General features: G+C 49.1%; 1 protein-coding gene across 2 annotated transcripts; it reads right to left on the bottom strand.

Moving 5' to 3' along the window:
• Positions 1-8,300: 8,300 nt before the first annotated feature.
• LOC102379015 (cytochrome b-c1 complex subunit 1, mitochondrial) lies at positions 8,301-22,540 on the bottom strand. 2 transcript variants are annotated; one of them, XM_006017762.3, is made up of 13 exons: positions 22,384-22,540; positions 21,084-21,224; positions 19,290-19,376; positions 17,005-17,134; positions 15,870-16,068; positions 14,457-14,536; positions 14,151-14,266; positions 13,682-13,825; positions 12,624-12,784; positions 11,460-11,545; positions 10,842-10,930; positions 9,818-9,893; positions 8,301-8,560 (listed from the first exon to the last, which is right to left on the bottom strand). In XM_006017762.3, exons 1-13 carry the CDS (start codon positions 22,495-22,497, stop codon positions 8,496-8,498), a joined length of 1,488 nt encoding a protein of 495 aa, XP_006017824.1. In that variant the 5' UTR covers positions 22,498-22,540; the 3' UTR covers positions 8,301-8,495. The 2 variants fall into 2 exon arrangements, with proteins under 2 accessions (XP_006017824.1, XP_025052596.1); XM_025196811.1 differs by lacking the exon at positions 21,084-21,224 and having other exon boundaries at positions 22,384-22,525.
• Positions 22,541-26,639: the final 4,099 nt, after the last annotated feature.

Genomic DNA, 26,639 nt, shown 5'->3' with positions numbered 1-26,639 from the left:
TTAGCCATGCGGTCATCCAGGTGAATCTGCTGCTGGCCAGTAACTCAGATGCGTGTTTAAACGGCTACCTCAGCCACCCTGGTTTGCTCTATGGGATTCCTCTGATATTCCTGTAATATTTCTATGATATTGCTCTACCTTTTACTCTGTTTCCGCCCTACCCCTGTAATCAATAAAGTTCTCCTTTGTGACCGGTGTGGGAGACTTATTGAGGGGTGGGTCTAAATTATGCCAAGGAGGCCCTTAGGTCGGTGGACTAAGGGAGGCTTCCTAATAAGCCCCTGACTTGGGGAAGTGCCCCAAGTGCTTGTATTGGGTCTAGCACCCATTGGACGATCAGGCCTGTGTTTTCCAAGGTGCACAGAGCCAGAAGTGAGTCCAGAGCCTTGGGTGGTGGCAGCGGGAACCCCAGGCTAGCGGGTGTGCTCCAGGAAGGGGTCGGCCGGACGGGAGGCACCCCAAGGGAGGCACTCGGAGCCTGGAAGGTGGGCGGGCGCAGGGAGGTGGGCGGCTCAACGCAGGAGCGCCCCCTGCTGGCCTGCGACAGAAACCACTGGCCTTCTCTGGAAAGTGCATCAAGAAAGCAACAGACACCTCAGGCATGTTCCTATCTGCTGGTGCTCAGGGGCCCAGCCTTTTGGCTGTGGTGGTGCAGCCTCACAAGCAGCAATTCGGGGAGTCAGCTACTGCAGTCTGGGGATCCATTCACCTGTTCTAGCTGACAGGGACTAGCATGCTTCTGGCTTTTGGTGAAGATGGATGCTACACTAGGTTTGCCTTTGACTGAGCTGCGGCATGTGAGCAGTGGGATGGTCGTGTGGGGAGGACCCCCGAGCAGAAGCCTGACAGGCACCTTCACCCCTTCAAGCCAGTCAGAAGGACAAGAGACTGTGACACTACAACCTGCCCCCCTAGCCCAAATCACCTCCATACCAGGACAGCTGCATAAAGGGTGGTGGGAGGAGGGCGGGGTGGGTATTGGAGTTGGTGGTCAGGCCTGAAAGCATTTTCACTCATGTCACCTTCCAAATCATGCACTGTGCCAGGCTTTTGAGCAGCACCTGTCTTTGTCAAGGACTGCTCTGGAGGTGGAGCAATCTGGGATGCTGGGGCTGCAGCTTAACCCCTGAGCTCTTGGGGGCTTTCCTGACACCAGCTCTGGCACCGCCTTCTTACCAGTGCCTGTAGCTCGCAGGAGAAAGGGCAGGTCAAGAATCAGCAAACCTGTCAGGCTATTCTTCGGGGTCCTCCCCACTGCTCATATGCTGCAGCTCAGTCAAAGGCAAATCTAGTGTAGCATCCATCTTCACCAAGAGCCAGGAGCATGCTAGTTCCTGGCAGCTGGAACAGGTGAACAGACCCCCAAACTGCAGTAGCTGACTCCCTGAATCGCTGCTTGTGAGGCTGCACCACCTCAGCTGATGGGCTGGCTGGGCCCCTGAGCACCAGCAGATAGGAATGTGCAAGTTCCTGTTTTACATGCTGGCCACAGCTCGTGGTTGTCTTGACCACAATGGCACATGAGGTCTGGCAGGGCTGGGAAGGGAACCCAAGTCAAAGACCCAGGCTGGCACTCCATAGACAAGACCACCCTCACCATCTGGCCAGAAAGACTGTGCCAGAGGCTGCAGTGCATGACTGAGTTCTGCGCAGTTAGAGAAGCTGTCAGTTAGTACAGACTCAATGGCACTGAGGTGGTGGCCACATAAGCTCCCCCCCCAGCCCGTTCTGCTGAATCTGCCCACTGAATTAGGGGACCCTTGGCTTTGCTACAGGAAGAGGTTGGAGTGGACGTTGCCACCTGTGGGCTGACTCAGGGAGCAGACTCACAGTTACCACCTAGTGACCAATCCACAGCATTCGTTCACTGAGGACCTCAAGCTATGCCTGACCCAAGCTCCTCCAGGGGCAGGAAGGGGCTCACTTCCTTCAAGGTGATAGAGAAATCTCTACCAGGCAGAAGGGAGCTCAAAATGCTCCATCCCCTGCCCCCACCCCCATTCCTTTGCTGCCAGATGGCAGGAGCAGAGCTGTAGTTTCATAGATTTCATAGACATCAGGGCTGGAAGGGACCTCGGAAGATCATCGAGTCCAGCCCCCCGCCCAAAGGGCAGGAAGTCAGCTGGGGTCATAGGATCCCAGCAAGATAAGCATCCAGTTTCATCTTGAAGGTGTTCAACGAAGGCGCTTGAACCACCTCCGGTGGCAGGCTGTTCCAGACCTTGGGGGCTCGGACAGTAAAGAAGTTCTTCCTTATGTCCAGCCTGAAACGATCTTGAAGTAGTTTGTGACCATTCGACCTCGTCATCCCTTGGGGCGCTCTGGTGAACAAACGTTCCCCCAGATGCTGGTGGTCACCCCTGATAAACTTGTAGGTGGCCATCAGATCACCCCTGAGCCTGCGCTTTTTCAGGCTAAAGAGCCCCAGGGCTCTCAGCCTGTCATCGTAGGGTCTGCTTCCCTGACCTCTGATCATGCGCGTGGCTCTTCTCTGGACTCTCTCAAGCTTCTCCACATCCTTTTTGAATTGTGGAGCCCAAAACTGGACACAGTACTCCAGCTGCGGCCTCACTAAGGCCGAGTACAGGGGGAGAATGACGTCCCGGGATTTGCTTGAGAAGCATCTATGGATGCAAGCCAGCGTTTTGGTCGCTTTACTAGCCGCCGCATCGCATTGCAGGCTCATGTTCATCTTGTGGTCAATGATGACCCCCAAGTCTCTTTCTTCCATAGTGCTAGCCAACATAGCACTGCCGAGCCTATAAGGATGCTGCGGGTTTTTTTTCCCAAGGTGGAGAACCTTGCATTTATCGGCGTTGAACACCATCAGATTCTCGTCCGCCCACTTGCTGAGCCTGTCCAGGTCAGCCTGGATAACCTGCCTGTCTTCTGGTGTGGATGCTTTGCCCCAAAGTTTGGTGTCATCGGCGAACTTGGCCAGTCCGCTTCTGACTCCAGTGTCCACATCATTAATGAAGATGTTGAACAGTATGGGTCCAAGGACAGAGCCTTGGGGGACCCCACTGGTCACAGGACACCACGATGAGTGACTTCCATCAATTACTACCCTCTGGGTCCGACCCCGGAGCCAATTTTCCAGCCAGTGGATCGTGGAGGACCCAAGGCGACAATTGGCCAGTTTCTCCAAGAGGCGATCATGGGACACCAGATCGAAGGCTTTTTTGAAGTCAAGATATATGACATCAATCTCTTCTCCCTTGTCCAGGTGATAGGTCACCTGGTCGTAGAAGGAAATGAGATTGGTCAAGCAAGACCTACCCGCAACAAACCCGTGCTGGCTATCCCTTAAGATGTTGGCGTCGGCCAGTCCATTAAGGATGGCCTCTTTAATAAACTTTTCTAAGATCTTCCCCGGGATAGAAGTCAGGCTGATGGGCCTATAGTTAGCCGGATCCACTTTCCTCCCTTTCTTGAAGATAGGCACCACATTGGCCTTCTTCCAGTCTTCGGGCACTACACCAGAGCGCCAAGAGTTTTCAAAGATCCGTGCTAGAGGCTGGGCTATGATGCTCGCCAGCTCGTTGAGTACCCTGGGGTGGAGATTGTCAGGGCCAGCTGACTTGAAGGTATCCAGCTTCTCAAGATGTTCCTTCAGAAAGTCAGCATTAAGGGAGGGCAGGGGATCACCCTCACCCGGACTTCCCGGCCCTGTAGCGGGCATGGGCGTCCCATGGGACTGATGAAAGACTGACGCAAAGTACCTATTTAATAGGTTGGCTTTTTCCTGGGCGTCAGTTGTCAGTTGCCCCATCTGGCTCAGCAGGGGTCCAATGTTGCCCCTGCTTTTCCTCCGGCTCCCCACATATCTGAAAAAGGACTTCTTATTGTCCTTGATGCTCAAAGCTAGCTGGAGTTCAGTTGCAGCCTTGGCTTTCCTGGTCTGCTCCCTACAGGACCGGACCAGTGCAGAATAATCCTCCTTGGAGGTGACTCCCATCCTCCACCCTTTGTAGGCCTTTCTTTTTAGCCTCAGGAGATCTGCTAGGTCCCTGGAGAGCCAGAGGGGCTGCTGTGCCCTCTTGCTGCCTTTCCTCCGAGATGGAATAGACTTAGTTTGTGCAGTTGAGTTCAGTGTTCACATAAGGACATGACTATCCCGCACAATGGACTTAAGGGTAGTTCCCTGCTGGGTGGAGCACTTGCACCCTTCTCTTGGGCAGCTTGTCTATTTGTAGTTATGGTGCTGTCTAGCCCTGGGTTACAGGCTGCGGAGGGAAGGCCCTGGGCTTCCTGTCCCTCTAGGAACAGGAGCCAGATGCACTGCGGTGTGCAAAGCAGACTAGCAGCCTCCCCCTATGACACCTTCTTGGTGGCTGTGATGAACACTGGCTGCCTGGCACAATCGGATTCACCCTCCTGGTAGCCAGAGTCAAGAGTAGCTCTGCAGTAGCAACAGCGGAGAGATTGCTGGCTTAGGCAAGAAGGGGGATCTAGGAGCTCTCCTAAGAGCTCTCAGGAGCAGATGGGGAACAAGGACAAGCCTTTTTCTTGTTGTGGCTGCCAGGTTTCCTGAGGACAGGCACAGCTCTGCCTCTATGATTAGCATCAGCAGTCCTTTCCAAAGGGGGATAATTTATTTCAGGTGAGGCAATTATCAAGAATTGGCTGCAAGGAACCATCACTTGGCAGGAGACAGAATTTGCAAACAGGCAGCTCAGGGATTAAAAGAGCTGCTTATGTTAAGGCAGAACGTCCCTGCCCAGCTGCCCCTCCCACCACCATGTCAGCTCCTGCTTTATGGTTATTGCTGCTATGAGCCCTTTATGCAGAAGTGCTCAGCTGAGGCTGCAGAGGGCTCTTAACAGGAAAGTGCTCCCGCCATCCTCTGTCCTGGCCTTGCGCACCGGGGGTCCATCCTAGGCAGGAGTCACAGCTCCAATGAAGCCGTAACCAGTTACATGGCAGAGGACATATCCCACACCTCCAGCAGTCACATACATCTTCTCTGAACAGCTGTGGACTAGCAGTGCCCATGCCCTGCCTTCCCTCCCCACTGCTGCTGATCCACACTGGATGTTGCAGCTTATTCTTGCATCCGTTCTGTCAAACAAGGCCCACATTTTCCAGCTTCTTGGGTTAAATGAGGCTCCTCCAAAACCTGGACTCTCTCAGATTGAGGTTGCACTAGTGGAGCAGCAGGGAACAGAGTTCAGTAGCTCATCAAGCAGCAGCGGGGACCCTGCCAAGTAGTTTAGTTTCATCTCCCTTCTCACTAGAGAACCCAGATGCCAAGTACCTGATGACTCAGCAATCCACTGACCACAGCTCAGGATTCTCACGCCCCTTGAAGAAGGAGCAACAATCCATTGCAAATTAGATGGTAAAAGCTTTTACATACCCACCACTGGGCTTCTCCACAGGTATCCAGCCTTGTTGGGAATATGAGACCAAACACCAAGGAGAAAGAGAAGGATGAGGAAGATGGGTAATCCGTTTTACAGCTGGGTTGTTCTGCCCACTCCTAGCACTTCTGAAAGCACCGAGCTCCACGATGGCGAGATTCCAGCAGCACCTCAGGGCAGAACCTGCCAAACTCCTCAGCCTTAACAGCAGCAACGAGGTGTCTACGACCATTAAAACATGCCAAGTCAAACATCACTTACCAGCTCCTGCAGCTGCAGAACACCAGACTGAGCTCTGTTTATGGCCATCAGTCTCTGCAATGGTTTCTAAACCCGGGAGATCAGAGAATTTCAGATCCCTGCATGGATTACGAGCTTCAGAGGAATACCATGTGGTGGCCTGTAAGTCAACTGGAGGTAGACAGCTGTAACCTCTCGGCTGGATTCAGGGACAGGTCCACAGCCCTAACCCAGAGCAATACCAGCAACGTGCTCTGAGTTATGGGCTGCTAAAGCTAAAACAGGTCAGAAGTTCTTTTTTACCCAGCATGTCATTGAAGCGTGGGACTCACTGGCACCAGTGGGCGCTGACAGTTTAGCCAGATTCAATAAGGGATTGGACACATTCTTAGAGGAAAGGGACATCAGAAGCTATTGAGTACAGGAGTCAGGGGTACAGCATCTGAATCAGAGCTTCCTAGACCCTTAAATGCTGAAGGCTGCAAGTGAAAGGAACCATGGAAAAAAAACTTGGTCACCCCCAGTTGACTCTCCCTTTCATCTGCTACTGTGTGATACAGGAGACTGGGCAGATGGACCTGGGCGCTGACCTGGTAAACAGCAGTTCTTGTATTCATAGGTTCTGTGTACAGAAAACAAGCTCTACAGAGCAGGCTGGGAGTCTGCCACCCCAGAGTACATTATGGCTTGTTGTGTAAGGATGACCCTCACTTCTGAGCAGGCAGCTCCAGTGAAGGAAACCGTCACCCAAAGGGCTTTGTAAGCAACACCAGCCAGCCTCAGCACACTCCCCCTCTCACTACCCCACCCCCCAGGTTCATTGGCAGCATAAGACTATAAGGCAATGAGCTCTTTGTTGCTTTCCATTACTGTAATTTTCTCAAAGAGAATCAGGGTCTAATTGCAACCACAAACTAAGGTGGGAACCTTTATTGGTTCCACAGCCTTTCAGGCAAAAATGAGCTTGTTCTTAGTTCCTTGGTCCTTGACGGGCACAGAACGAGCCAGAGCTTGCGATGCACACCAGTTTTAATTCAAACAGCATCAGGGCGATTTAACAGTTTCAAACTTGCCTACTATGTGCCAAGAGTTCAGACACAGCAGCTCTGCCATTTAGAATCTGGATTCCATGCAAACGGCTTTACTGGCTGGAGCCGTCTCAAGTTATGTGACTAATTCTTGGAAACATTTGGGTTATTTTTAAAGTCCACTTGTCAGGGCAGATGTCTGGAAGTTAAACGAGAATCGCAAGGATAATTATCCAACGAACAAGACTATGTTGGAATCTAAGAGATGGAGATGTGATGACCTAGCGCCACCTCGTGGGAAGCCCCTGTCAACACTTTTATAAAGGCACACCCTGGGTTTGGCCGTGTGATGTGGTTTTCAAACATGACCCAGTAATTTCATTGCATTGGATTGACAACCAAGATTATAAAGTCCTCAAGCACAGGAAGCATAGCACAGACAGCAGGGCAAGCTTCTTCCATGCTACCTAGGTGTCTTCCCCTTGGCTTTCATGGCTGTCACCAAAAGAGGACAGATTGCTGTCCTGGGGCTTTGTCTGATGACAACACTTGTCCACTAGGAACCATACTGCAGCTGACAGGTCAAAAAGCTGAGGCGGAGACAAAATCTGGCATAGCACAGTTTGGCTGTATTCAGCCAGCAGCCACAAGAGGAATCCAAGGGAATGGGATGGTATGCTGCTAGGCAGGAAGAGGGTGAAGAGGTAGGGGAGCACTTGGCAAGTAAGCTGGAGCTGTGAATGCAGCCTTCAGGTAACTGAAGCCCTCTAGACTAATCTATTGCTCTGAAAACAGATAGAAACAAGTAACAATTTCAGCCTCTTCCCTGTGCCAAGTTGTCTGCTCAAGTGACTTTGTACATGGCTCAGGGCAGAGTGAGAGAAGCGCAAGTTAGTGAAGCTGAACCACAAAGCACAATGCTAACACTGTCCTGAAGAGCTCCTGCCTATCTCACTGGGTCTCTGTAACCTTTTCCCTTACTGCTCTCAGCTGCAGCCAGTGGCTTCCTGAGTGCTTTCTGAAAACAGCCACTTGCTAATTCTAGCCCTCTCTATGCAGAGGACAAGAGGGCAAATAATAAAGCAATCCTTTGGTCTATGGGTCAAGCAGGACAGTGGCAGCAAACAAAAACTATTGTTTCTAACCACTCTAAAAGTCAGTCTTCTAGCATTAAAGCTTCTTGGAGACAGTCATCTTTCTCTTCCGAGCTGGAGCCATAAATAGGAGGAAAACAGCCTGGTCTGCCAGGCTGTAGAAGTTACTGAGCGGGACAACAGGAGTAGCTCACAACTAAGTGAAATCCTCTTCAGATTGTCTTAGAATGGAAGAAGGAAATCCAGGACAGTTTGTGGGGACTGGCCAAATACTCAAAGCTCAGAAGGAGACTTTATAAGATTCCTTCTCCATGGCCATGGCCTGTGCACAGACCCAGACCTACAACTGCCCTGTTCTTCTGATCTCACATTTACTGGCCTGCAAAAAAGCTGAAGTGTTAACTCAGGACATCACAAAACACTGCATCGCCCACTGGAGCTCTGCTACTTCAGTGCTAAACTCCCTGGTGCTCACATAAGCCTAGTATCATCAATATGGATATACCCCTTCTGCCTAAATTGAATGCCTTCCATCCCAGCTCAGAGGCACTGTCATAAACACTCAGGAGAGCCAATTCCTTTTAAATTACATTTATTTTGTTCTTTTTGTTACAGGTTTGAACACAGTTGAGGAGACAAGCGCTTCCACACCAACTTTAGCAACAGCCACTTTGCCGCTGCCAGCCAGAACATTCCCACAGGCACAACCCTTGGAGCTGCTTCGTAGCCCACTGGATCTCTATTACCATTCTTCGGGGGGGGGAGGCAGCCTATAAACGGGCCCAGTACATGCTGCTGCGGATACGGTTGTAGTCAGGCAGCTGTTCAACAGGACCTGAGCAAGCAGAACAGAATCAGTCACTTGAGACACAGCAAGATCCACATCAGCATCTCGGTTCTACTGTGCTGACACGATGATGTTATAGCAGATACAGGAAGCAGCTCAAATTCAGGGTATTTATAAAGTCCTTGCACAACTTTAATAACTTTGAATCTACACATGATAAAAGTAAACTATAAACAGTGATTGAAGGCATAATTTACTAGGTTTTTAGCATAGTGCAAGCTATGCGTAAGGTAAGGATCACAAATGCAATTCGTGAAATCACTCAGCAGCAACTGGAAAATGTTTTCTATGAGTTAGAAAATTGGACTGAACAATGTATCACAAAAGATGGTGGTTATGTTAAAGTCTAGAAATTTGAGCTGTATTGTGTTAAAACAATGAATTATGCTTTCAATTGCCATTTACAGTTTGCTTCCATCATGTGTACATCCAAAATCATTAAAGTTTAAAATTACACAAAGACTTTATAAAACATGCTGTATAATGTGAAACCTGCTCTGCAGAGGGTGATGGACATTCTTCCCCAAGAGGGATTATGAACCATTACTAACTATTAAACATCAGCTGCTGCTGCATTACACTGCTGTAGCATGCCAAATAGATTCAAGCCTTCACCTGAAAAAACAATCCAGTAACAGGATAAAGCATAAGCCTCCAGACAATAACTGGATGATGGTTTGTGCCAACTTGTCAGTTGTCTGGAAACCCCCATTTTCCAGCGGCTCTGCTCTGAACCTCCAACTTCGTTCTGAAGAGAGCTGTGTGGAACAGGCGAGGGAGCGGAGCTGCGCTGGCAGGTTCTTCCACAGAAACATCTCTTTGGCCAGACAGACATGCCAGAGCAGCACAAGGTGCTTATCCACTTATTTCTTCAGACATCACCTGATTTGGCCCCCAAATGAGGAACATTTGGCAGCCACCACCGCAGCCCCACCCAGATGGGAGTGCCATTGTTAATCACATCTCGCCAGCCTGTAACAAGGTGGGAGCAGCTAAGAGCCACTGTACTAGCACCTGTGCCTGTGGATTTTCTGATCCCATTGAACATGCTGCAGCATATCTGATGTACAGAGGCAAGGCAGATGATAGGGAAGATACTGGGGCACAGCTAAGCGATGAAATGAGAACATTCTCCATGCCACCTTCTACAGGAAGCTGCTTATGCCCTTAATACAATGACCCATCCCAGTTATCTACTTTTCTGACACCTCAAAACCATTGTATGCCTACGTCCAGGTCACTTACCAAATGCTGCCACTGCCGGGCATTTGTCGTAAATGTATTTGCTGCAGACCTCACTCAGCGTTGCAGCATCCACAGCCTAGTGGAGAGAGAGAGAGTTCTGAGAGCAGATTCTAACTGGTGACAATAGGATTTAACAATGTGCAGGACAGCTTCCCAATTAAAAACATTCCCTTTGGCAGATACAGATACCAGTCCATAATGCTGCCCACACTATAAACTGTACACATACAGGGCTGTGAAATTAAGCCTCTATATGGCTGTAGTGCAATTTCACCCTATCATCACAGCTGACAGCAGAAATTTGAGACAAACACTGGAAGTGACTAGGAGCCAAAAGGACGGATTTTGGAGAGAATATTTCAAAAGGAGGCTGGACAAGCACCTCACTGAGCTCATTTGAGCCCAATTACCTCCTGCCCAAGGCAGGGGACTGGACTTTACGATCTTATTGGTCCCTTTCGGGCTTTCTATTCTATGACTTCCTCATGATGACCCAGCTGTCCTTGGTCAGAAGGTTCAGTGCAACAGAGAAATACCAAGAAACATGAATTAAAGATCCCTTCCCCTCTTTCTGTTGGCCAGTACACTATCCTGTCTGGAGTCTCACACAGGCCATTTTTAGTTCAGGCTGCTGACTAGAAAAGATGTCTTGCCAATATATAATCCAGTGAGATCTTTGTTGCTGGCCATCTCCTGAGAAGCAGTTTCACTCAAATGAGCTCCAATCACTCTAACCACAGATACTCAAGTCACTTGCCATAGCCCTATGTTGTACCACTACCCTACAAAAACTGAACCAACAGCCAGCCATGGGGTGCAGGGAGGAAAATTAAAACAAGGACATGCACATGGCTCTGTCTTTGACATTTCCAACATACTTATTACAGTTGACTAATCTTATGAGCCAAAGGCAGAGCCAGAGTCAAGCAGCTCTGCTAAAACAGATGTAAGCAATGTGCCCAGAAACAAAGGCAACTGGGGAAAGCTCAAGGGGCCCAAGGAGAACAGACAGACTGACACATACAGCAATTCTGGCATCCCACTCTGCCAAAGGTATACGGTGTCCATAATTCAAGAGATGGCTCCCAATGTTCTCACACACCGGAGTGGTACCTAGGAGAGATGCAGGTATGTTAGGGAAGGCCTTAACACTGAGCAAGGCATTCCAAAGCCTTCCAGCATTTCACAGCCTAACCATCAGTCCAGAGGAGGACTACACCAACCAAAGCATTAGCTGACATCCAATAAAGTGAGAGTCCATGTTCTCCTTTAGATGGCCATTCCAGGCAGCTCGTAGTAGGGAGCGGATACATGCCTTAACACGTGCACTGCTGACACCCCTAACTAATAGATGGCTTGGATAATAAGTAAAATCCGTTTGATCTTGGTCTTCCCTTTGGCAGGCCTCACAAGACAGCTTTACCGGCAGTCTGCTCAGGAGAGGTTGACATATGCATGGGCAGCACGAAGGCCTACAGGCTAGAACTCAGGTGCTTCAATAAGACAGGAACCGCAGACACTGTGGGTCAGGATGGAGAAGAGCCTTGCACAACACCTGCTACAGTTTCCCTATTTCAAGGAGACCACACTCAAGAGCCGTTTAAAAGATAAAAAAATAGCAGTGCCCTCCCACAGAACGTACCATTCAGCTGAGCCACCAAAGCATTGCGAAGGATGTTCTTGGCTCTCTTCAGCTCCAAGTCTGTTGTACTAGTGCACAAACGCATCCTGTACGGGAGACAGAGCAAACGGGGGGCTCTCAGGGACCTCCTAATAGTCATGAGAACTGAATCCTCTGTCTACAGACGAGATTCATATTAAATCCCATTCTTTCCCTTGGGACCTCCAATCTTGCATTAACTGGACATTTGGACTTGTGATGAAGACAAGTATTCACTAGCCTGTCTTAGTCTTCACTACCCTCTATTGCACTGAAGAGCCCAGAGACCCAGAAGAGTTTACAGAGGGTAGGTGGGGAGTGAAGCATCAGCTAACACCTTTCAGGTTGGAGTCACAACTACAAAGGCCTTAACGCATCCCACCAACTGATTGTCCAAGCACCTTATAAAACCCCTAGCAGCCAGATGCAGAGCTGAAAATGCCAAAGGATTCCAATTGCTGACGTTCCCATGCAGTTTTGTAGGGCTCAAGTGTTAACTTCTTTCTCCCAACCCAAAAGTAAGCTCTGGAACAGGGACTGGCTCTTGCTCAATTTGTACGGTACGCAGCCTAAAGGGTCTCTAGTCCCATCTGGAAAAAAAAAATCAAGGCACTAGTAGGGCATAAATATATTCTGAGAAAAAAAGATGAGCCAAACAATGTGCCAAAACCCTTCCAGACCTGGTACCAAGTGGTTTCCTATACCTGGGGTTTTTGTTTTCTGACTGGTAAATCTGAATTCAGAACCACCTCCTGCTTAAATTTTCCAAGTGTAACAAGTAGTAGAAGAGTAATACTCATCAGATCATTTGTAAGTGTTTGCTTTGTCACCCAAAGGAAATAAGACACCCAAACATGTTAGACTGACTAGCAGCACACTGGAATAGAGAGAGACCACAGCCAACATTCAATGAAGTGAGGGCAAAATAAGCAAAAGAATAATTTAACAGGATATCAAGAGCAGGCTTCTGGTTCCCTGAGCAACCACTTCAAGTCTTGCTACTAGGGCTAGATAACCCACGGTCCAGATTTTTATCAAGATGCCCATGTGGGTTTGGATTCGCAAGGACCCAAGGAACCTCTACCACCACTAGGCCCATGAGTGGGACTGACCCCATGCAGAAAGTCTTGACCAAGTTACACTCACCATTCACCCTGACAAAAAAGCATCATATCATCTAATTTCATACGGTCACTAACAAAATATATGCCAAAGAGGCTTGTGTCTGAGTAGCAGGTGTTGAAACTCTGGAAGCTATGGCAGAGCTCATTCTCCACTGCATATACAGCCAGCCTGCTGGATTGATTCTGCAAGAAAATTAAAACCGTCAGCCATTCAGGCTCTCGCAATGCCAAAACCAGCTCCCAATTCCCTCTCACAGAGCGGGTACAGCACCAAGAAAGCAAACGAACCACAGCGTATAAAAAGGGACCAAGGGACAGCTTGACTCAGAAAGGCTCTCAAGGTTGTCACCCCATGGGGCAACAATCATCTTTAAAGTGAAAAAAGCATAGGATGCAGCCTTCTTGAAGGCATCACATCCCAAACCTCCTTTCCCCTCATAAGAATTGACTGAGAAGCTGGTACCAACTGCTGTTTATGAAGAGCACCATAAGGCAGGTGGGGGGTTCAGGGGAAGCGGCCTTGAATTTGGGTCAGTGGTGTGCAAAGGAAGAAGGGTTCTTTACAGAGATGAGAGCTACAGCCTGGGGTTTAAAAACAAGTTCTCAGGGCATTTTAATTTCAAGGCATGATTGAATCATAGGGATACACATTAGCTGGCTTTTCTTCACTTTCTCCATTAATGGAGATCATTTTGTCCCTGCTCCACAGACAAGGGATCTCTGGGGTGGAAGGACCCTGCTAGGCACTCTCCTCAAAACCTGCTGGTACACATCACAAAAATGCTCTGAGACAGGCTCATAACAGTTGTGCCTACAGCATGTCTGCAATGCCTTCCTGATGCATCCCACAGAGTACAAGAATCATCCCAGATCAGCTTTATTTGCACCAAATCCTGCACTTTGCATTCATGAGCACAAGCTCTATTTTCCAAAAAAAAAATCTCAGAATTAGAATGCAACCCACACAATATCTGGGATCTCCTCAGATATTCCTGGGAATATTCCCCAGAGTAATTCTGCCCAAACACTATAGTAAAATGGACTGTCCAAACTCCCCTGCTGCACTGCCAGTTCTCTTACCGTGCCACCTCCAAAGGTGTGGTCATAGCGTCCAATGATACAATTAGCTAGAAGGAGGGCAATATTGTCAGGACTCGCCCATCCAGGGCCCTCTACTGCAAAAGCGACGTGAGCCAGGGGAACGTCATCATCTCTGACACGGACCTGCAAGGGATCAGGGGATCCAGATAAGGATAAGCAAGGACTTCCCTCGAGTGTGATGTGAAGCATGGCTTCCAGGTTAAGGGACAAGACACCACAGGTTCAAGTCTCCATTAGGAGGCTGATGCAAGTGGCAGCCTCCATCCTTAATGAATTGTGGTTACATCTAAAACCACCACACTTGGCCAGCCTCAGCGCACTGCAGCCCCACGCTGAGGCGCCACCTCCTCATGCAACAGCTACACAATTTTAGAGGGATTTCATCCTGTAAGGGATCAGAGGCCAATTTTGCAAACGTGTACTTTGGGCTGAGCCACGAAGAACTTACGTCACTCCCAGTGAAGCGGCAAGGTGATAGGATAGGGACTGCATCCTCCTTGTATTCAAAGGAAATTCCACTTAAATGCTGCCTAGCAAGGTCTACCAGCTCTTTGTGAGAAACACCTGGCAAGCAGAAGAGACAGAATAAGAAATCCATAAAGCTGCATAGGCCTCCAAATTAAGGAAAAAAATACACTGCTTTTATGTGCTTTATAAGCAACCCAGAGCCCCATATGACAGCAAAAGCTTAGCACTGTAAACAGCACTCTGGCAGTACCATGGCTCCTTAGAAGAACAGGAAATGGGGGCTTACCTCCAGCAGCTGCCAGGACCATGCGAGGAGCCTTGTAGTGAGTGTCAATGTAGTTAGTTAGATCTGCACGAGTCAGAGACCTAAAGAACACAAGAAGTGTTCATATTCCAGCAGCCCAGGGGATAGGGATGATGGTGAATGAGGGGTGGGGGCAATCAAGCCAACCCCCCCCCTCCAACTTTCTCGGTTATAGCACAATCCTTTCCAGAAATCTGTTTGCACAAATCTTCTCCCATGCCATAACTCTCAGGACCAGAATAGGATGCTGAACTAAAAAGCTAGATGTTAAAAATCAAATGTAGACCAGATGGGTGTCAGAAGTCACTCACAGATGGCTTCTCAGTACCCTCTGTGAAGAAAAATGGAAGTCTCCATCCATTCATCCAGTGGCTGACAACCTTTATGAGTCACAAACCAGAACCCAACCCTGGTTTGGTGTGGGCTTGGTGGTTTCAGCAGTGAGCCCGCAGCAGGGATAGGGGTTGCTTCTGCCTGCGCTGAGGCCAGGCAACTGGGAGCTGCATCTGTGCCTCCACTGCTTCTCCCAGCCCCCAGCTCAAGCGCAAGTGCAGCTTCTAGCTATTAGGAAATGGAGGGAGGGCTAGGAAACAGGAAGCTGCATCTGTGCTGCTTCTGCTTCCCCTTCTCCCTGCCTTCCCTCCCCCACTCCACCCTTCCCAGCTGCAGCACAGGTGCTGCTGGAAGCTGGGCAGCCCCAGCTCAGATCCCCATGAGCCCACAGTGTGCCTGTACTGTAGCTGGTGACAGGGAGGGGGAAGAGGAGCAGTAGTAAAACAGATGCAGCACCTCACTGCCCAGCCCCAGCATGGATCTGGCTCATGGGCTGTATGTTATTGACCCATGTACTTGCTAATTGGTAAGTGCCAGTTCAGGGTCACTACTAGAGAGACCAAATTAAATGAGCATGGAACACAATCCTCTCTTAGCAGGCTTCCATCTCACTGAGGCCTGAAGCACAGTGTTGGAAATACTCGAGAGAAGCTTATGTCGCGCTGTTTGTGCCAAGCCTACCTTGAGGCTACAAGGTGTCACCTGCCAGTACCTGATACTCCAGCTTTTCCAGGCAGCGGGAAGCATGGACTTCAGTTAAAACAAGTCCATGATGAAGATATGTTAAGTGCACAGCACTGTCCACCTTGGACAAAAGGCACAGGGAGGCTCCCTTGTATACGGGTCTGTCACAGGCACACTGTTGCCAATAAAGATCTTTTTATTTTCTCAGTACACAGATCCATGTAGCTGATGTTGTACACTTCCTCTCTCATTTAGTTCAGTGATATACACCCAAAAGGAACCGCTTAGCCTCCCAACTTCAGTCCAACAGTGGGAAAAAAAACTGCTTCAAGGTGTATATAGTACCCCAACCTGAAACTGTTTGCATGTGTTGCTCACTTTATGTTCTCGGTGGTCCCCTCAACAGTGTGAGCCAATGGAGTTCCTTGGTAAGCAGTGGCATGAAGGTAATCAAACACAACATCCGTCAAGTTGGTGTCAATTTCCTGCATCTCCTGAAGGATGGTGTTTCGCTCCTTCTCGATCTGCGAATCCTCTAAGCCACAGTTCTGCACAACATCAGCCAGAATCTCAACAGCTGCAACAGGCACATACACAAAAGGGTTAATGGTAGCAATCCCTTAACCTGGCCACAACATAATGCAATAGAAATCAGGACAGGAAACTGAGGACAGCTTAGAATTTAAGGGAAGAAGTGGCACATAAGAATGTTCTAATGGGACCATGGGGCTCAGGAAGGTAGAGATACTGGAAAACAGCAGTGGGAGAAGGTCAGTGGGACACGAAGGGATTATGCAGTATCTAGTTACATAGGGTCAAGTCTTTGTCTACTGTCTTCAAGACAAACTGTAATATTTTCAACTCACAGACTTTGCCACATTACAAGTCACTCCCAAAGTCTGGTGCAACATATTGCATCTGCCAAGCAGGGACAAGAAGAGCACTACAGCTTGGGAGTGCACTTGGGGTAGGCAGGCACGTATTAAAGGCAAGGTGTATTGGCAGTAATGTGGATAGCACTTGTAGACTTCACTACAACAATATTTGGTTACAGCCAGGGCTATGGATTCTTGCACTTGTAGGAAAAAGCAAACCTAAGTCTGTGCATGAAAGCACAGAGCTTAAAGCTATATTGCAAACAGAACCCAGAAGAGCTATATTGTGCATTTCTGACTCAAAGTATTAATGGCTCAATAGTACTCATCTTCCCAATTCCACAATATTGCAAAGGACAACTGACATCCTTCCACTGGCATTATTAATACCAAATACTGAATGGCAGGAGAATAGACTACAAAGGATAATTGTAGGAGAAAATGAAGCTGAAGACTAGGGGCACCGTTAGGTGGGTACGCACTTTCCAATGACCTATAAGAATGTGTATGTGCCCAGACCACCTAACCACTATCTGAATTGCGGCTGTACCCACAGGCTCCTTAGAGAAATGCAAAAGAGAACACTTTCTTTGCCCTCAGGCTTTAAGTCAGAGTGAACAGTCCCATAGTAACACCACCTTTGGGTAGGTCCTTGGATAAAGCTTTTATGAAGTAGGCTGTCTGCTCCCGAGAGGTGTACCCATTGAGGTGGGCTCCTATGCTTTCCACTTCTTTTTCAAAGGTGGCACAAGGACGTTTCTTTGTGCCCTAAAAAATAAACAAACAAACAAACAAAACCAGATACATGCAATGAAAACTAACTAGATTTTGCAATATCTGTTGGCAAACTAAACACTATATCGATAGCATTCATGCGGTTAAGTTTCCAGTTTTTAAAAGGAACTAGAGCACTAACGTATCACAGGACTGCTCACCAGTTGAACTATTTCTAGTAAAAGGTAGGGAAGTAGGAATACCACTGTACAAGAGTGTGTGGTGACCTCAGGACCACTGCATATAGTTCTAGTAACTCAGGTGCAAGAAAAATGAATTCAAACTGGACTGGGGCAGAGAGGTTACTAGGATGATCATGGGAATGGAGACCTTAGAACGGGCTTGTTTGGTCTTGCAAAACAAAAGCTGGAGGATAACTGCTATTAGTCGGGAAAGAGATATTTACACTGGAAGACAATGTTGACAAGGCAGCATGGGTATGAACTGGCCATAAATTTATGCTGGAAATTAGAAGGTTTCTAGCCACAGCAAGGATACTCTGGAAGAGTCTTCTGACAAGAGGTCACAGAGGCAAAAGACCATCTAGATTAAGATGGAGTTTGACAGGTTATGAAAGGGATTATACAGTGGAGTTACCTGCAATGGTAGGAGACAGAACTAGATAATCCAGGAGGTCCTTTCCAGTCCTGTGCTCCTACGACTCAGCAGATGCATCTGCATTACAGCAAGTGTTGTTCAGCAGATGGCTGCCTCTTTAGAAAGGCTAGAAACTCACAGCCATACATGGCCATTCTTTTAACAGCCTTGTTCTTTTCATATTGGATAAGCACGAATACACATTTTTATGCAGGTTTCTCTATTGTAAATAAATGTTGAGATCAGAAGGAAGTCTCCAGCCCCTCAAGTTTTCAAATGCTAAACAGTGTTTCCTTTGACCTGAATTACATATCAGAGCAAACCACAGAATCTTTTCAGCCATCTTTATGTCCATAAAAAGATAAAGGGGCTGGTATCTCGGTTAAGCAAATATGCTCTCTTAAAAGATGAAGCGACTTTTGTTGAAGTGGGCTAAATCAGTGTCATTCAAAATATTCTGGAATTCCCACAACAGTTCTTCTGTGCAACTGTCAGGATGCTGCACCCTTATCTTACATTTACTGGAGTCCCTAACTGTCATGGCAATGACTAGGAGCTCTAATCTCAAAGCTAACTGTACAACCCCACAACCGACATGTGAAACACTCTGGCAAGTTATGCACATGAATCCCACAAGCAATGACAAAAGCCATTGCTCTAAACTCTGCCCTTGCAAAGAATCAAGTCTGTACAAAGACTTCAAAACACTTTATCTGCAAACATGCACTAACATGGGACCGCCTCAACTTTTATTTTCCTTCCAAATATCTAGGGTAGTTTGTTTTCATATACATTACAACCGAGCCAGAGACCTGAATCAAGATTGGGATGTCACCGTACTAAGTTCTCTATAAAGCCCTTCCCTGTTCACACAACCAAAGGTTGTGTAAGATAGAGAACAAAGATGTGTGTGCATATTCTGGTGCTCAGAAACAGCAGATCAGGGGTTTTCAGCTTTCTGGTGGCAGCGGCCAGACACGGATCAGGGGGGCTTGCACACAGCTCCCATGGCTGGTTGCACATGTGGCTCTGTGGCCTGCTGACGGGCCTCACACCCGGCCAATTGTGTGCTGCCTGTCAGCAGCCCGCGGAGCCGTGTGTGCAACCGGCTGTGGGAAAGCGATGTGCAGCAGTAGTGCAGGGTAGTGGATGGCAGCGGGAGCCACCACACGCGAGCCCCCCCACCCCAGCAGGCACCTGTGCAGCCCGCAGAGGGGCACCACTGCCCCCGCCCCTCCCCAGCCCTGCTCCTGGGAGGCAGCAGCATGGGGTGACGGGTGGTGGCGCTCTGTCCCCGCCTGGTCGCATGTACCCCCTAGGACCTTTCCACGTACCCCTAGGGGTATGCATATCCCCAAATGACAACCCCTGCCATAGATAGAAAAATCCAGTTCCTTATCAAAGTCTTGACCCACCGAATCATGAGACAACAAAGTGAATAAAGAGAAAAAAAAATCAAGAGTTGTGAGGCTCCAAAAAACCCAGTGTGATATATAAGTAACTGTCTTGGGCCAAGTCCCATGATAGTTCCCAGCTCCAGTTACAATCTTACCTTGAATGCCAGGTGTTCCACAAAGTAGCCTGCTCCATTGTTCTTTTCATTTTCATAGCGGCTCCCTACCTGGATCCACAAGCCCACCTGAGAAGAGAGATGCCCCAAGTAAATATGCTAAAGGAAATATTGCAAGCAAAAATTCATAAGCTTCCTACGTTTGTTTTTTTTTGGGGGGGGGATGGGGGGGGTCACAAATGCACACCCACTGGCAAGAGCATAACATAAGCATATAAAGGTCTCTATCTGTGGCCCCAACCTTCAGTGTCTCATGAGAAACAATGCTGAGCAAGTACCATCAGATGTGGGTTTTCTGAAAAAATTTGAATTGGCAAATTTTCCAGTGCTCTAAACAGAGAATGATCTGATTTAGCACGTTTATTTGACTTATATTTAGTAAACAAAACTAAAAAAGCACCTCCATGTTAATTTTATGTCTCAATAGCCACAAGTATTTGAACTGAAATATTTGATTACGAAAAAAATTAAATGCAACACACTTAATGTGGTTTAAATGTTACATTCAAACAAATTCAAAGCTATGATATGCAGAGGTTTCCACTCATCTACTTCAACAGAGTTTAACCCTCTTCCACCGAGGTCCTTGCAGCACCTCCAGTTTCACTGTCAGTATCTGTAGAATCACTTGCACTACTTATTAGTTCCATTTCAGAATCAGATTGAGGCAAATCTGATTCAGAACTACCTGAACCATATTATCTTTCGCTAAAGGATAGTTTTACTAATGAGTCTATGGGCAAGGGTAACTTATCATCACACTACATCTTTTTCACTAATTGTGCTTCTGTAGAATCGGACAGAAGCAAGAGATTTTGAGAAACAGAAATAAGCTTAGCAGTGCGTTCATTTGGTTTTGATTTGACCTGCACAGCCAATTAGGTGCATTTATCCCTTGACTTTTGGTTTGGATTATTATGTGAGTGTATTTACCCTCCTGTTTACAAATCAATAAAACGTATATGTACTCTCTCTCACACTTCTTAGGGATAATCACCTGAAAAATAATAATTACAGCTTTGAAACTCAAACTTGCCTAACACTGTACTGGCATCCATTCATTGAAACAGTGAATTTTTAGACATGGAAAATTTCCCATGGAAAAATAAAGAACTGGAAAATTTTCTGCCTCACATCTCTGAGTACCATATTTGCAGGCAATAACATGCTTTGCTCTCCTAATCAGCCTCAGTTTTAGCTTCTTAAATTTTCCAGAACTAAAAACAAGACCAGATGCTCTCATGGGTAACGTTTCCTGTCACACATGGGGACAATTATTTTGCATCATAGGTTTAAAAGATTACTTTATTTATGCCATGCATCTAGCAACTTTGGCTAATCTTCTCTCTCAATTTGTCCAAGTTGTATTCAACAATGAACAACTGTCCCGCTCATATGAAAACTGTCTTCATTCAAAAAGCAGTATGGATGAGCAATCTGAACAGAGCACAAAAGTATCACTGGAAGCATTTTAGACTCATTCCAAAGCAAAGCAATCAATACCTTTTACTACTGATTCCATTGACCAGGTTGTGACCCTAACAGCTAACAACAAAAGACAGACTACATCTCTGCTGAAAGAGGAAGTTAGCTGTGTTAGTCTGAAGTCAGGCAAGGTAGACTTGAACCTTACAGACTAAATTTATAGTTTACCTCCTGCTAGATCTCTGCTGCCAATCTTGGTTCAAATAAAGGCTGTGCTCCTTTGAAAGTCGAGAAACTTGGTACAGAACTGAGTCATCCTAAAATAAACCCCGATTTCACCTTAAAAATTACCGTGCATGTAGGTTGGCCAGACTCCTCAGATGCCACACGGAGACCATTGTCAAGAGTGGTGACCTGAGTCTCTGGAAGACTGTGGAGTACCTGGGCATAGGAAACTGCACTGCGATTCCTTGTTAAACTCAACAGGGCTGGCTAAAGAGAAAAACATGATCAAACTGTGACTCTCACAGCATAATATAGACACAGTTGCATGACGATTCCCAACTACACAATAAACCCAGCCTAATCAGTTAATTAGAGCACTGCTGGGTTCACAGTCAAAGGTTTTCCTCCTAAGTTTATTCAAAGTCTTTCACATCTCCTAACTAAGACTTCTGGATGAAAAGCTTTTGTATGTTAAGACAAGCAGATCTTAACACACAAAACCAACAGACTCCTGGAAGCATATTCAAACCCTGCTCTTGCTGGACAAGGCCCCTACATCATGAAGCAAGGGCTGACTGGCCAATAGCACAAACCCAGAGCTGGCTCCAGGACAGCTCCAAACCTAATGAGTCCCTTTACTCATTTAGGGCATGTCTACACCGCAGCATCACGTGCAGACGGTGGGGTGTTGCAGTGCAGAGGCATGGCACCTTCCCAAAGGCCAAGCTGATTTTTTTTACTAACAACTGAGCACTAGGAGCTAAGTTAAAGAGATGACTGCCCCCATGGCTGTGGAGCACCAAAAACGGATCCACACAGATGCAGCAGTAGGACTGGGATGGAAAGGACAAAAAGGTGCAGAGCAGGAGGAAGGAGCGTGACACCCCATGAAGCCACGTCTTGGGAACGATTGCTTCTTTAAGCAAGAAATGCCCACAGGTGCCCAGGCAGGCCACTTCTCTGGGCAGATGTGATATCTTTTACTAGACCAACTGAGTAGTTGGAAAGTTTTTTGCTAGCGTTTGGGTGCAATCACCCTCCTCCAGGCTGCCTACCCCACTCCACAGGCAGGCAGACAGCAGGGCACGATGGTTGGCACTGCGTGGGGAAGGTGCAGCTCTGCCCCTCACTCCCCAGCCCCCGCCCCAGGGTGCTGCTGTAACCCCTCTGCGCCTGCAGTCTGCCAGCCCCGCAAGGGTTAACACAGGCGGGCGCGGTGCCCCCTTTTGACGTCACCAAGCCCTCTCCGAACGTTCATCCCACTCTGCCCCCACACGAGGTTTCCATGGCGACCGACGCGGGCAGCGACCCCATGACCTTCCCCGGCGCGAGGGCCCGGGCTTCCCCCCTCGGACCCGCTCCCCGCTGCCAGGATCCGCTCCCTCCGCCCCAGGTCCCCGCCCCGTCCCGCGCGGGCGGCGCTCACCGAGGAGCGGGGCCCCCGTAGGAGGGCTCGGCCCGCGGCGCAGCCGGCCCGACACACAGAGGAGGCCGCCATCTTGTCCCTGCAGCGGCGAACTAGCTGGAGGAAACAACGCATGCGCCGGAAGAGGTCATGGGCAGGAAAGCACACATGCGCCAAAAGACGGGCGGCGCGTTCGCAAAGAGCGAGGCAAAGGGTTACGCATGCGCAGAGGAAGGTGCTGGAAGGGCGGCTGGGAGGTAGATTAGGAGTGGGTTGGGTGGACGCGTGCGCGCTCCCTGCTGGTGGGAGGTGCGGCAAGCAGGGCTGCAGGGGGTGATGGAGCAGGGGGAGCTGCAGGGCCGGGAGCCTGCAGCAGCAGGAAGGTGCCTTAAGGTAGTGTGTATGAGGCTGTATCTGGCACAAAGCGAACTCAGTAGGCAAAGGCACGGTGCAAAACAGAGTGACCTCTGTTTTATTTAACAATCAAGAACATCATCAATAAAGGATCAGTGGGATCCCTGGGCTTGCTTGCCGGATGCAAACAAGTAATACCGAGGTATGAAGGTTGACAACGAGACTTGCAATGTGTTTCTCACGTCCAGCCTTCTTCAGCATTGCAGAGAAATCCACTTCACAAAGATAGGTAGATGGAAAAGGCAGCAAGGTCTTCAGAGCTAGGGTGCTGAGTTTTGGATATTAGCCCTTTATTTTAATCCAGGACGACAGAGATGAGGTTGCCTTGAACAATGTTTTAAGTCCTTTGTCACATGTTAGCTCAATCAACTGATCCTCTTAAAGGGGGGGGCAAGGTCAACTCCTTGCAGGCATTCAGAAATGGATCACGGATCCATTGTTTCCCGATTCTTGAATTGTTCGGCGCCCGTATCCTCGCACAGCGATGCAGACTTCACAGATTTCATAGATTTCATAGACATTAGGGCTGGAAGGGACCTCGGAAGATCATCGAGTCCAGCCCCCCGCCCAAAGGGCAGGAAGTCAGCTGGGGTCATAGGATCCCAGCAAGATAAGCATCCAGTTTCATCTTGAAGGTGTTCAATGAAGGCGCTTGAACCACCTCCGGTGGCAGGCTGTTCCAGACCTTGGGGGCTCGGACAGTAAAGAAGTTCTTCCTTATGTCCAGCCTGAAACGGTCTTGAAGTAGTTTGTGACCATTCGACCTCGTCATCCCTTGGGGCGCTCTGGTGAACAAACGTTCCCCCAGATGCTGGTGGTCACCCCTGATAAACTTGTAGGTGGCCATCAGATCACCCCTGAGCCTGCGCTTTTTCAGGCTAAAGAGCCCCAGGGCTCTCAGCCTGTCATCGTAGGGTCTGCTTCCCTGACCTCTGATCATGCGCGTGGCTCTTCTCTGGACTCTCTCAAGCTTCTCCACATCCTTTTTGAATTGTGGAGCCCAAAACTGGACACAGTACTCCAGCTGCGGCCTCACTAAGGCCGAGTACAGGGGGAGAATGACGTCCCGGGATTTGCTTGAGAAGCATCTATGGATGCAAGCCAGCGTTTTGGTCGCTTTACTAGCCGCCGCATCGCATTGCAGGCTCATGTTCATCTTGTGGTCAGTGATGACCCCCAAGTCTCTTTCTTCCATAGTGCTAGCCAACATAGCACTGCCGAGCCTATAAGGATGCTGCGGGTTTTTTTTCCCAAGGTGGAGAACCTTGCATTTATCGGCGTTGAACACCATCAGATTCTCGTCCGCCCACTTGCTGAGCCTGTCCAGGTCAGCCTGGATAACCTGCCTGTCTTCTGGTGTGGATGCTTTGCCCCAAAGTTTGGTGTCATCGGCGAACTTGGCCAGTCCGCTTCTGACTCCAGTGTCCACATCATTAATGAAGATGTTGAACAGTATGGGTCCAAGGACAGAGCCTTGGGGGACCCCACTGGTCACAGGACACCACGATGAGTGACTTCCATCAATTACTACCCTCTGGGTCCGACCCCGGAGCCAATTTTCCAGCCAGTGGATCGTGGAGGACCCAAGGCGACAATTGGCCAGTTTCTCCAAGAGGCGATCATGGGACACCAGATCGAAGGCTTTTTTGAAGTCAAGATATATGACATCAATCTCTTCTCCCTTGTCCAGGTGATAGGTCACCTGGTCGTAGAAGGAAATGAGATTGGTCAAGCAAGACTTACCCGCAACAAACCCATGCTGGCTATCCCTTAAGATGTTGGCGTTGGCCAGTCCATTAAGGATGGCCTCTTTAATAAACTTTTCTAAGATCTTCCCCGGGATAGAAGTCAGGCTGATGGGCCTATAGTTAGCTGGATCCACTTTCCTCCCTTTCTTGAAGATAGGCACCACATTGGCCTTCTTCCAGTCTTCGGGCACTACACCAGAGCGCCAAGAGTTTTCAAAGATCCGTGCTAGAGGCTGGGCTATGATGCTCGCCAGCTCCTTGAGTACCCTGGGGTGAAGATTGTCAGGGCCGGCTGACTTGAAGGTATCCAGCTTCTCAAGATGTTCCTTCAGAAAGTCAGCATTAATGGAGGGCAGGGGATCACCCTCACCCAAACGTGAATTCAGTGCATGTGCTTTGATATGATTGACAATATGAATCACGTCACTCAACACATACTTCAAGAATCAATCTTTGACTTGCCAACTTTTCGCGGTGAATTGCACAGTGGGTAGACTCACATTCAGGCGCCACTTCTTTTACCCTGGTCATGAAGCCAGAAAGCCTTCCAGTCGTCGCAGCAGCGCCATTGGTACAAAAAGTCCCACAGATTCTCCTGAAAAATCTACAAAATTCTGGAACACGTCAAAGACTCCCCTATCCACATGTTTCCCCCAGGTTTCTGGCTTGGTTTTGAAGGCCGTGATTTTATCTGCCATTTTAAAAACAGATGCCATTCTCCCTTGCATCGAGAGACTGAGTTTTTTCAGTACTGTGAATATGTTGCTCAAATAAATGAGTTTAACAAGCCAGTTCTTGTTATTGAAATGCACAGCTAATGGTGATTTTTTTGTCTGAGACAAATCTCTGCAGCTGTTTTCTTGATTCAAAGACTCTGGTCAGGGCCTTCCCTCTCAATAGCCAATGATATTCTGTATGCAGGAGAAGCTGCTTGTGTTCAGCGCCCATATCCTTGCATAGCGATGCAGACAAACGTGAATTCAGTGCGTGTGCTTTGATGTGATTGACAGTATGAATCACATCGCTCACCACCTCATGTAGTTCAGGAGACAGTCTTCAACTTGCCAACATTTTGCCGTGAGTGGGACTGGGGCAGGGGCTGCCCAGTTGGGGTGAGGCACAGGACTGAGCAGCGCAGGGATGGGGGGCGGCTCCTGGCACTGCGCGGACCCTGGGAGGGCATGGGGGGGGCATGTGTCCTGATCTGCATGCAGGGCAGGATGGGCTGTGGCTGTGGGCTGAGCTGGGCTGGGTTGGGCTGTGGTCAGGGCGGGTGGCAGCGGCAGTGAGAGGTTGCGTTGGGGGGACTATGGCAAATTCTGGAGTGGCTGCAGCCCTCCCTTGTAGCCCTGCTCCTGTAGGCCCCCATGGTGAGGGAGTGGGGCTGCTGGGGCTGGGGCAGGTACTGCATAGCCGGGCGGAGCGCTGGACAGAGCCACAGCTTGCCCGGGGGCCACGGGGGCAGCTCCTACCATTGCGTGCACCCTGGGAGGGCATTGGGGGCATGTGCCCCTGGATCTGTGCGCAGGGCAGAGCAGGCTGGGGCCAGAGCAGTGCTGGGCTGTTCCTGGCGAGGGTGCTGGGCCAGGCTGAGCTGGGAGGCGGAGTTGGGGGGCTACAGTGAATTTTGGAATGGTTGCAGCCCCTCCTGTAGCCCCACTCCCAGCACTGTCACCACCTGCCCTGGGCACAGCCCCACCCAGCCACCACTGGGAAGAGCCCAGTGCCGTCCCCAGCATGCCCCACCCCCTGAACAGATCTGGGGGCATGTGTCCCCCGCCATGCCCTCCCAGGGTGCATGCAGTGGTGGGAGCCACCTGCACCCCGCCCCCGCAGAATGAGCCACGGCTCCATCTTGTGCTCCGCCCTGCTGTTCAGCGCCTGTCCTGGCCCCAGCAGCCCCACTCCCTCCCTCACTGTGGGGGCCTATAGGAGCGGGGCTAGTGCCACGACCGCCAACCCTTCGCAGCCTGGCACCGGGCCATGGCCCGCTGCTTGGGAACCTCTGACATATGGTATCACATCACATCATCACATATGGCACAACACACATTTTTTATCTAGTTAAAGAGAACCCAGAAGCTTTACTAATATACTGTGGGGGGGGGGGGGGGG

The sequence above is a fragment of the Alligator sinensis genome, unplaced genomic scaffold (assembly GCF_000455745.1).
Source record: "Alligator sinensis unplaced genomic scaffold, ASM45574v1 scaffold839_1, whole genome shotgun sequence".
NCBI lineage: Eukaryota > Metazoa > Chordata > Crocodylia > Alligatoridae > Alligator > Alligator sinensis.
Note: the sequence above shows the minus strand (reverse complement) of the source record. Positions and strands in the feature narration are given on the sequence as shown.

Bases quoted from the DNA above. Each gene is read 5' to 3' on its own strand.
- LOC102379015 (XM_006017762.3), bottom strand. From the start codon at position 22,497: ATGCGTTGTTTCCTCCAGCTAGTTCGCCGCTGCAGGGACAAGATGGCG. The intron at 14,267-14,456 runs GTAAGCCCCCAT...TCTGCTTGCCAG, and splicing joins GGTCCTGGCAGCTGCTGGAG to GTGTTTCTCACAAAGAGCTG. The intron at 10,931-11,459 runs GTACGTTCTGTG...CATCTCTCCTAG, and splicing joins TTTGGTGGCTCAGCTGAATG to GTACCACTCCGGTGTGTGAG.